Source organism: Stigmatopora argus, chromosome 1, assembly GCF_051989625.1.
Source record: "Stigmatopora argus isolate UIUO_Sarg chromosome 1, RoL_Sarg_1.0, whole genome shotgun sequence".
Taxonomy (NCBI): domain Eukaryota; kingdom Metazoa; phylum Chordata; class Actinopteri; order Syngnathiformes; family Syngnathidae; genus Stigmatopora; species Stigmatopora argus.
In genome coordinates, this window is record NC_135387.1 from 31,108,396 (window position 1) to 31,119,085 (window position 10,690).

General features: G+C 39.0%; 1 protein-coding gene across 2 annotated transcripts; it reads left to right on the forward strand.

The window, feature by feature from the left end:
- The first annotated feature begins 386 nt into the window (after positions 1 to 386).
- tspan31 (tetraspanin 31) lies at positions 387 to 10,223 on the forward strand. 2 transcript variants are annotated; one of them, XM_077617037.1, is made up of 7 exons: positions 387 to 567; positions 2,006 to 2,173; positions 2,245 to 2,325; positions 3,476 to 3,625; positions 3,705 to 3,815; positions 4,731 to 4,807; positions 8,540 to 10,223. In XM_077617037.1, the coding sequence occupies exons 1-6, from the start codon at positions 505 to 507 to the stop codon at positions 4,803 to 4,805; spliced, it is 648 nt and encodes a 215-aa protein (XP_077473163.1). In that variant the 5' UTR covers positions 387 to 504; the 3' UTR covers positions 4,806 to 4,807; positions 8,540 to 10,223. The 2 variants fall into 2 exon arrangements, with proteins under 2 accessions (XP_077473163.1, XP_077473155.1); XM_077617029.1 differs by lacking the exon at positions 8,540 to 10,223 and having other exon boundaries at positions 388 to 567; positions 4,731 to 7,834.
- The last annotated feature ends 467 nt before the right edge of the window (positions 10,224 to 10,690 follow it).

Sequence of the window (10,690 nt, forward strand, 5' to 3'; positions counted from 1 at the left end):
ATAAAAGTGAGAATGTTTTTATAATTTAATAATAATAATGATAATAATAATGATAATGATAATAATAATGATAATAATAATAATAACAACAACAATAATAACAACAATAATAACAACAATAATAACATTAATAATAATAATAACAATAATAATAACAATAATAATAATAATTTTACTCATGTAAATATATTAGAGAGTACATTTTCCCTTGCTTTTAATAATAAAATGAATTTAAAAAATAAAACGATTCATCTTTTCCTTAAACGAAATTAAATAAATAATAACACGCGAATGTTTACAGTTTTCTTTCCTTTCATTAAATGTATAAACAAAAATATACACACGTGAATGTAGAACCGGAAGTCCGACAAGGCTGCTGTCCGATCTACTCATTGTTATTGTCTACGAGGACGAGGCTCGAGCCTCCAACAAAAACAATCGTCGTTTCCCAAGCGGTCTCCGGTCTTCATTTTATTAATATTTACCCCCCAAACCGGACTCGAGATGGTCTGCGGAGGCTTCACGTGTTCCAAGAACGCCTTGTGCTCCTTGAACGTGGTTTACATGGTAAGCCGAGCGTCGAATTCGGGGCTAACACACCGGGCTAACTCTCGGCTAGCCGCCTTAGCCACCGGCTAGCAATGAAGCTAATATGAACGTCGAAGACATATTCACAATTTAACCTTTTTTCTTTTGACACGCCACCGTTTTAGGTCAGCTTTGCTGGTACGTCTGGGTTATTTTATCATCCTAATGTAGAAAGTAGTTGTTATTGTTAGCCTCTTAGCATTTAGCTAGTTCGAGTAGCTGTGTTTTAGGCCATGTGATGTCGTCACTCGTGATAAATTGTGATATGTGTTCGGTTGCTATCTTGTCCTATCAGTCGAAAGGTCAATATCTTTTGTTTACATTTAATTTATAACTCATAAACTGTTTGTTTACTCTTAATATTCAATTCCGGGCCTCTGGCGGCCATAGACGTCCAATTCAGCTAATTTATTCATTCATTTCTAAAGGTCGTGGGGGTGCTGGAGCCTATCCCAGCCGACTTTGGGAGGAGTGGGTTGCTAGCCAATCACGGCGCGCATTGAGACGGCGCTAATGTTTATTGTCATTTCTTTTTCTTTTGTTTATAGTTCAATTATTTTATGAACCGCTTATCCTCACAAGGGTCACTGGGGGTGCCTGAGTTTAGCTAACTATGGCGAGGGGAAACTCGGAATCGGTGGCCGGCCAATCGCAGGGCACCATGAGACGAAAGCTGACCAATCGTTCGTAGCTAGGTTCAAGATAGCGTACAATTAGCCTAGCGTGCATGTTTTGGGGATGTGGGAGGAAACTGGGGTACCTGGGAAAAAAGCCAAGCCAAGCCGAACATGTAAACTCCACACAGCGAGGACATACATGGGTTCGAACCCTCGACCACAGGACTGCGAGGCTGTCGCGCTAACCACTTTCACAACGCGCCACCTTTTCTTTCGTCTTAAAATGTAGTTTTTCTACTTTTCCCAATTTGATTTTGCGGGGTGTCCGTCCAGACGGTAGGACTGCACCCACCTGGGATCGAACCCTCGGACCCACGACTGCGAGCCTGCCGCGCCAACCACTAAACAACCGTGCCACTTTTTCTTTTGTCTTCTAACTTTTTTTCCCCTTTCACAATATGACTTTGTGGGCTGTACGTCCAGTCGGTGGGGCTACCCCCCACATCGGGATTTAACCCTCGACCCCAGGACTGCGAGCCTGCCGCGCTAACCACTTACCAACGCGCCACCTTTTAATTTGCCTAAAAATGTATTTTTTTTTATACCCTTTCCAATTTGATGTTGCGGGCCGGGTGTTTGTCTAGCCGGTAAGGCTACACCCACCTGGGATCGAACCCTCGACCCCAGGACCGCGAGCCCGCCACACTAACCACTTATCCAACGTGCCACCTTTTCTTTTGTCTTAAAATGTATTTTTTTTTCTTTTTCTCCCAATTTGATGTTGCGCGGCGTCCATCCAGCTGGTGGGGCTACTCCTGATCGGCGTGGCGGCGTGGGGGAAGGGCTTCGGCCTGGTGTCCAGCATCCACATCATCGGCGGCGTCATCGCCGTGGGCGTCTTCCTCCTCCTCATCGCCGCCGTGGGGCTGGTCGGAGCCGCGCGCCACCATCAAGTCATGCTCTTCTTCGTATCCTTTACCCCCGAACGTGGCCCCGCCCCCACACCACGCCCACTTTTGCTTAACGCCCGGCTCGCCAGTACATGGTCATTCTCTTCGTGGTCTTCCTCTTTCAATTCGGGGTGTCGTGCTCTTGCCTCGCCATGAACCGCGGTCAGCAGGTGAGTCGGCTCCGTCGCCCCCGGCGATACGGTCGTTAGAGGGGGCGGGACCGATATTTGTGGTAAAAGTGTAAAAAAAAGACCCTGAAGTGCCCTGAAAAGGACCAAACTCACCCGGAAGTGACCCCACAATGAAAAAGGAAGTGCCCTGAAAGACCAAAATCAACTGGAAGTGATAAAAAAATTAACAGGTTTACTGAAAATGACCAAAATCAACAGGAAGTGATAAAAAAAATTAACTGGAAGTGCCCAGAAAATGACCAAAATCAACCGGAAGTGACCCCAAATGAACAGGAAGTGCCCAGAAAATGACCAAAATCAACCGGAAGTGACCCCAAATGAACAGGGAGTGCCCAGAAAATGACCACAATTGACAGGAAGTGACCCCAAATGAACAGGAAGTGCCCAGAAAATGACCACAATTGATAGGAAGTGTCCTGAAAATGACCAAAATCAACCGGAAGTGACCCCACAAGGAAAAAGGAAGTGCCATGAAAGACCAAAATTAAAAAGAAGTGACCCCTAAAGAACAGGAAGTGCCCAGAAAATGACCAAAATCAACTGGAAGTGAGCCCCAATGAACAGGAAGTGCCCTGAAAATGACCAAAATCAACCGGAAGTGACCCCAGATGAAAAATGAAGTGACCCCAAATGAACAGGAAGTGCCCTGAAAACAACCAAAATCAACTGGAAGTGAGCCCCAATGAACAGGAAGTGCCCTGAAAAAGACCACAATCGACAGGAAGCGTCCTGAAAACAACCAAAATCAACCGGAAGTGACCCCAAATGAACAGGAAGTACCCAGAAAATGACCAAAATCAACTGGAAGTGACCCCAAATGAACAGGAAGTGCCCAGAAAATGACCAAAATCAACTGGAAGTGAGCCCCAATGAAAAAGGAAGTGCCCTGAAAGACCAAAATAAAAAAGAAGTGACCCCAAATGAACAGGAAGTGCCCTGAAACAAGACCACAATCGACAGGAAGTGTTCTGAAAAAGACCAATATGAAGTTTAGTGTGAGGTTATCCGTCTAATTTTAGTAGTATTAAATCACTAGTTATTTGTTACTTTGTTAATAGATGGCAAATGAGAACCAATCAAAATGCTTTTTCAATCCAATATCCTGTTTTGGGTGGGTTTTTTTTTTCAGGAAGTCCTCCTGAACTCGGCCTGGGGAATGCTGGAGACTAAGACCAAGACGGATCTGGAGACCCAACTCAACTGCTGCGGTCTGCTCAACACCACCACCGACGCCGAGGAACGCCGCCGCTACGAGGAGGATCTGCGAGACTGTCCCGCCGTAAGTGGCCCCGCCCCCAACTGACATTTGGCGGGGGGAAAAAATCTCATCCGCCCTTTTTTTTGGCATCCAATCGCAGCCGTGCAAGGCGACGGCTAAATGCTACACGTGTGGCGACATGATGCTGCACCACGCCAGCGAAGCGCTCAAGATCCTGGGGGGCGTCGGCCTATTTTTCAGTTTCACTGAGGTGAGTCGTCAAAACCGTGTCAGGATCGTCGGACCGCCAAAATCAAGGGTGTCAGACTCGGGTTGGTTCGCGGGCCGCTTTAACGTCAACTTCATTTCACGTGGACCATTTTAGATATAATATTTAGATTTTTTTTTAATAAATGGATTAAAGGCCCTGAATATTCAGTTTTTATAGATCTAAAACAATGTTTATTTGAGCTTTTTTTAAATATATTTTTAGATTTTGCAAAATGACAAAAACACAGAAAAAATGGATTAAAATAATCCAATTTAAAAAAAAATATATATCTAAATATTATATCTGAAATGGTCCGGCCCACATGAAATCGAGATTTTAAGGGATACACACATTATTGGCAGTGTGGCCCCTTACCAACATGGCCGCCTCTCAGGGCCACGGGATTCAATTGAAATGAGTCAATAGACACACCAACCCATTAGAACCATGGAAATCATGTTTTTTATTATTATTGTATTTTTTTAATTATAATGTTTTTTATAATAATAATTATTATTATTTTATTATAATTTATTTATTATATTTGTTTTTATTATATTTTTTTATTATAATTTTTATTATTATATTTTTTTAGAATATTTTTATTATTATTTTTATTATAATTATGTTTTTTATTATTTTGATTACATTTTTTTTATTATAAGTTTATTTCTTATAAAAAAATATCATAATTTTTTATTATAATTTTATTATAATTTTTTTGTACAATTTTTTTTAATTATAATTGTTATTTATTTTTTAATTATATTTTTTAAATTATATTTTTCTTATTATATTTTTGTTTATTATAATTTGTTATTATTTATTTTTTTATTATTTAAAATTTGTAATTTTTATTTTTTTGTCCAATGAACCGACGGCGTCCGCTCACCGTCCAATCTTCTTTTCCTCTAGATTTTGGGAGTTTGGCTAGCCGTGCGCTACAGGAACCAGAAGGACCCGCGAGCCAATCCCAGCGCCTTCCTCTAATGGTAAAGCCTACAGACCCCGCCCACACCGCACCCGTGAGGAAAACCTCCCATTTTTCCGGTCACGGACACACGTTTGATTTCCGTTTTTCCGTTTTTCACGCCACTTTGACACTTTGGGTCCAAAATTACAAATGCTACATTTCGAGAGAAAAAACGCCAATCCCGCGTGAAATTCCAGGTTAGATATGAAAATATGATTTTTTTTAAAAATCCCCATAATCCCTGAACTGTACCTGAGCCAGCCGTCCCATTGGACTGCAGACTTTCATATTTGTACATATTTTATTTGTCCTTTCCACGCTAGCTTTTGTTTGTCTTATGCTAGCTGTCGCTTCATCCTATTTAATGACCATGAAAAGCCAGAAAAATGTGTTTTTGTGGCTGAAAGTGCGCCATCTAGTGCTGGGTGATATATATCGGCAATTTCCTTACATCCTGATTTTTTATTGTTATTGTCAAGATAGTTTTTTTAATTCTGATGAAGCCATGACACAAAATGGCGCCTCAGTGGCTCTGAATTGAGAAAACAAGGATTTTTGTGCTGACGATAGCTGGAGGCTGCCCTCTAGTGGATACATTTTGAACTTGCATTCATTCTGCAATGAACAAAACACATTGGGACAAATACAGTAATCCCTCGATTATCGCGAATTCGCTAATTTGCCATTATTTTCGGCTATTAAGTATTATTTTTAAATTATAATTTTTTAACCTCAGTGATGAGTCCTATTTCAGTGGATTTTCATATTTTTATGAACTTAAAAAAAAATAAATAATATAACATATTATTATAAAAATGTGAAGCCCTGGTACAAAAAAAAATAATATCCTTATGCCATATTAAAAGATATCGCCCAGCACTACTACTTTTTTTTAAATGCTTGAATTTACATTTGACATTTTTTATAACGTAAAACATTGGAGAATACATCATTCTATTAAAATAGCAATAAATAAATTGAGATAAAATACAGCAAAAAAAAATTGAAAAGCCCCAATTAAAAAAATAATAATTACAAAGTATTCAAATATAAATATTGGAAAAATAAATACATTTCTTCCTTTATTTGGATTTTTTTTCTGCAATATTTTTAACATTTTTTAAATTTTTTTGCATTACTACAAATTTTATGTAGAAATTAAAAATTATGGGGAAAAATTCACACACAAAAAATCTTTCCATCTTGATTTATTAAGGAATTTTAATTTTTTAATATTATTAGCATTTTCTCATTTTTAGCTGCATTTTTTTTCAATCTAATTTCTTCAGTATTTTATTTAATTTTTCCCTGAATACTATTTTAATGCACTTCTGTATTCCTCCATCAAAATATGTCAATTTGTGAAATGTCAATCCAGGCATGGCAAAATTTATTAATTTAAAAAAAAATGTCAATAATTGCTGTGTTGATCAGTGTTAACTACTTTGTACAAAGAAAATATTATAATTTATATTTCATGTTTCCTACTGATTTCATGACGTTGTCGCTTTCAAGCCTTTTTGCCCAATCGCGCTAATTGACGTCCAATCATCCTACTGACGCTAGTAGACGTCCAGTCACTTTAAAAAGACTGAATATTTACTGCTATTTACATTTTTAAATATTAAAATTTGTTTTTTTTTTGTTATTTACATTTTTTTAATAATAAATTTTTTGGGGTCCCAATTTTTTGGGCCTGGGAGGGTTGGCAGCCATCGAAAATACGTTTCAGGACAAAAACAAAAACAATATTTACCCTTTCTATTCCCATTTTCAAATCAAAATTAATTAAAAAAAAAAAAAAATCATTTGACTGCCACCGGTGGCGCTAGATGTCCAATTTTTTTGGGACTGGGAGATTTGGCATCCATCGAAAATCCTTTCCAGGACAAAAACAAAAATATTTAACATTTTTATTCCCATTTCAAATCAAAATTAATAAAAAATAATAATTTGACTGCCACCAATGGCGCTAGATGTCCAATTTTTTTGGTGTCCCAATTTTTTGGGACTGGGAGAACCGGCATCCATCGAAAATCCTTTCCAGGACAAAAACAAACACAATATTTAACATTTTTATTCCCATTTTCAAATCAAAATTTAAAAAATAAAATTAAAAAAATTCATTTGACTGCCACCGATGGCGCTAGATGTCCAATTTTTTTGGTGTCCCAATTTTTGGGGACTGGGAGAATCGGCAGCCATCGAAAATCCTTTCCAGGACAAAAACAAACACAATATTTAACATTTTTATTCCCATTTTCAAATCAAAATACAAAAAAAAAATTAAAAAAAATCATTTGACTGCCACCGGTGGCGCTAGAGTCCAATTTTTTTGTGCTGGGAGACCTGGCAGCCATCGAAAATCCTTTCCAGGGCAAAAACAAAAACAATATTTACCCTTTCTATTCCCATTTACAAATCAAAATTAATTAAAAAAAATTCATTTGACTGCCACCGCTGGCGCTAGATGTCCATTTTTTTTGGTCTGGGAGCTCGGCAGGGCTCTTTTCAGGTCAAAACGGTTATCATTTGCAGACCTTTGTGGCCTAAAAAAGGCCTCAAGTCAACAGGAAGTGACCCAAAACATTCCTCAGTCCGCTGCCGTCCCTCCCAGTCCAAACTGATTGGACACCGGCGCCGTCAATGGCGGAAACGGCGTCAGTAGCAGATGTTTTGTCACGGGTGAAATCCTATTATGATGGTCGTGACTTGATTTGATTGCCAATGCATTGACTTGAATGGGAATGTTGCTTGGTGGCGGCCATCTTGGGACAGGCAAAGAAAGCTTTATTCGTTTTTTTCTGCTGGCAATTCTGACGAGTTTATCACAAGGAGATGCTAGGCGACCAATCCCTTTGGAGTGAGAGGTCAAAGGTGAATGGAAAAAAAGGTTCGTTCGCTGCCGACCTTTCACTTTAAAAAGTGATTGGACGCCCAGTGTAACTTTTGTTATTTGGATTTGTTTGTGTGTGCGTTTGTGGTTCAAATGTATTTTTTCTCTTCATCTGGGGAATTTATTTTACAAATAAAACTGTAAATTGGACTTGTGCTTTTAATTATTGATATTAGACAAAAATGGGAAATATTCACTCAATTTATTTGAATATTTTTATCATTAAAAAAATTAAGTGGAGGAGAAACATTAATTTTTAAAAGTGGAAAGCTAAAGATTCTGTTTTAATTTTTTCTTAAATTGTTCTATTGTTTAGAAAGATAAAATGTTTTTTTGTTTATTTTTATTAGAATAAAACAAAATGGGGCAAAGACAGTTAATATAAATTGACTTTTTAAAATTATTTTTATTCATAAAATAATGTATTATGGTAAATATTCTTATTATTTCGATTTTAATTTGAGGGTTATTTTCCTCCAGATTTAAATTATAAAACAAAACCAAATGACTATTATACCTAAATTTATATTTTTTATTCTATTTAATGGGTTATATTAAATGTATAAAAATTCTCCATACATACTAATCATTTAAAAAATATTTTTATTCTTAAAATAATACATTATGGTAAATATTCTTTTTATTATCATTTGTAAAAATATTTTTATTCATAAAATAATGCATTATGGTAAATATTCTCATTATTTCGATTTTATTTTGAGGTTTTTTTTTCCTCCAGTTTGACAGTTTAAAACATTATTACCAAAAAAAGGGAAAAAAGTCTTGAATTTTCATTGATAAAACCTTTGGTAGTAGATTTTTATTTTTTATTTTTTTCTGCGGGCAATTTTTCAGCCAACCTCTCCGATGGCCGCTCGCCAGTGCCGTCTTGTCCCATGCCGTCCTGTCCCGTCCTTCCTGGCCCCGCGTGCCCATATGGCCGCCACTCGGACGCCGCTCGGACGCCGCTCGGCCGCCCGACAAGAAAGAGAAGACCATCTGTCCCGGCCTCCATTTTAAAATAGGCTTGCATCCGCTCTTCCTTCCGCTCGGTTGCTCCCAAATGGACGTCCGTTGAAACTTCCTTCTTTTCCAGCGTTCGGCAATCAGGAAGTGACCCAAAATCAACAGGAACTGAACTCTAAATGCCTCAAAATGAACAGGAAATGACCCTAAAATTATTAGTGACCTGTAGATGCCTCGAAATGAACAGAAAAATACATTCAAATGCTCTAAAAATAACAGGAAGTGACATAGGAAGGCCCCAAATATGTACTAAGTGATCTATATATGGCGCAAAATGAACAGGAAGTGAGCTGAATAACCAGGAAGTCACTAAGGAGGGGCCCAAAATAAACAGGAAGTGACAATAAATGGTCAACCTTGACAGGAAGTTTGCCCAAATCAACAGGAAGTGACCTAGGAGTGTCCCAAGTATATACTAAGTTACCGGTATATGACCCAAAATGAACAGGAAGTGAGCTGAATAACCAGGAAATGGCCCAAAAAATAGGATGTGACCTATAAATAACCAACCTTAACAGGAAGTTTCCCCAAATCAACAGGAAGTGACCTAGGAATGTCCCAAATATATACTTAGTGACTGGTATATGACCCAAAATGAACAGGAAGTGAGCTGAATAACCAGGAAGTCACTCGAGAGGGGCCCAAAATAAAAAGGAAGTGACTATAAATGCCCAACCTTAACAGGAAGTTTCCCCAAATCAACAGGAAGTGACCTTGGATACCCCAAATGAAAAGAAATGAACAGGAAATGACCTGTAAAGGCTACAAAGTCAACAGGAAGTGATTTGTAAAGGCTTACATTTTATAGGAAGTGTTCCCAAGTGACCTGGAATTGAAATGCATTAACAGGAAATGGCCTAAAATTGAAGCTCAATCAACAGGAAGTGACATTTGAAGGACCTAAAATCTAAAGGAAGTTACCCAAAATCAACACTAAGACATGTAAATGCTCCAAAATCGACTGGAATTGACCCAAAAATGAACAGGAAGTCATTATTTTTTTTCCCAACTCATCCGGCGCCATTGACAGCGCTAAACGCCCAATCCATTTGACGTGGGAGGGATGGCAGCGAGCGTACAAACGTTCATTCCTCCCGTCCGATGGATTGGACGTTATTTTGCAGAAGAATGATGGGACACCACGTCATTGTTATCAATAAAAGTAAAGTAATTAAGATTATTTGCAGCGTGGATGGAAAATGTTAGCGTGGTGACGTGACTTGTTGGCGCCAAATTGCGCTGGAACAAACAGGAAGGCTAAGCGTTGCGTTGCGTTCCGTTGCGTTCGGTGGGAAAAGAGACAAACAGGTCGATGATGTGGTTTATCAATAATGGAAGAGAGAAAGAGAGAAAGAGAGAGAGAGCGAAGATAAAGATTGCCTTTATGAACAACAGCAACGGTCCATTAGCCTCCAGCATTTTTGCTCAACTCCCGTGGATTTGGTCACTTCCTCTTCATTCTGGGCCAACATCAGGCCACTTCCTGTGGGTCTGGGGGGATTTTGGGTCACTTCCTGTTACTTCTGGGCCAACATCAGGCCACTTCCTGTTGGTCTGGGGGGATTTGGGGCCACTTCCTGTTCATTCTGGGCCAATTTCAAGTCACTTCCTGTTGGTCTGGGGGGATTTTGGGTCACTTCCTGTTGGTTTGGGTGGATTTTGGGTCACTTCCTGTTCATTCTGGGCCGACATCAGGCCACTTCCTGTGGGTCTGGGGGGATTTTGGGTCACTTCCTGTTACTTATGGGCCAACATCAGGACACTTCCTGTTGGTCTGGGGGAATTTTGGGTCACTTCCTGTTCCTTCTGGGCCAATTTCAAGCCACTCCTTGTTGGTCTGGAGGATTTTGGGTCACTTCCTGTTGGTTTGGGGGGATTTCGGGTCACTTCCTGTTCATTCTGGGCCAATTTCAAGCAACTTCCTGTTGGTCTGGAGGGATTTTGGGTCACTTCCCATTAATTCTGGGCCAATTTCAACAC

What these genes read in the sequence shown, in the direction of transcription:
- tspan31 (XM_077617037.1), top strand. Translation starts at nt 505, where the DNA reads ATGGTCTGCGGAGGCTTCACGTGTTCCAAGAACGCCTTGTGCTCCTTG. An exon ending in ATCTGCGAGACTGTCCCGCC is followed by an intron (nt 3,626 to 3,704) that starts GTAAGTGGCCCC and finishes ATCCAATCGCAG; the next exon opens with CCGTGCAAGGCGACGGCTAA. An exon ending in TATTTTTCAGTTTCACTGAG is followed by an intron (nt 3,816 to 4,730) that starts GTGAGTCGTCAA and finishes CTTTTCCTCTAG; the next exon opens with ATTTTGGGAGTTTGGCTAGC.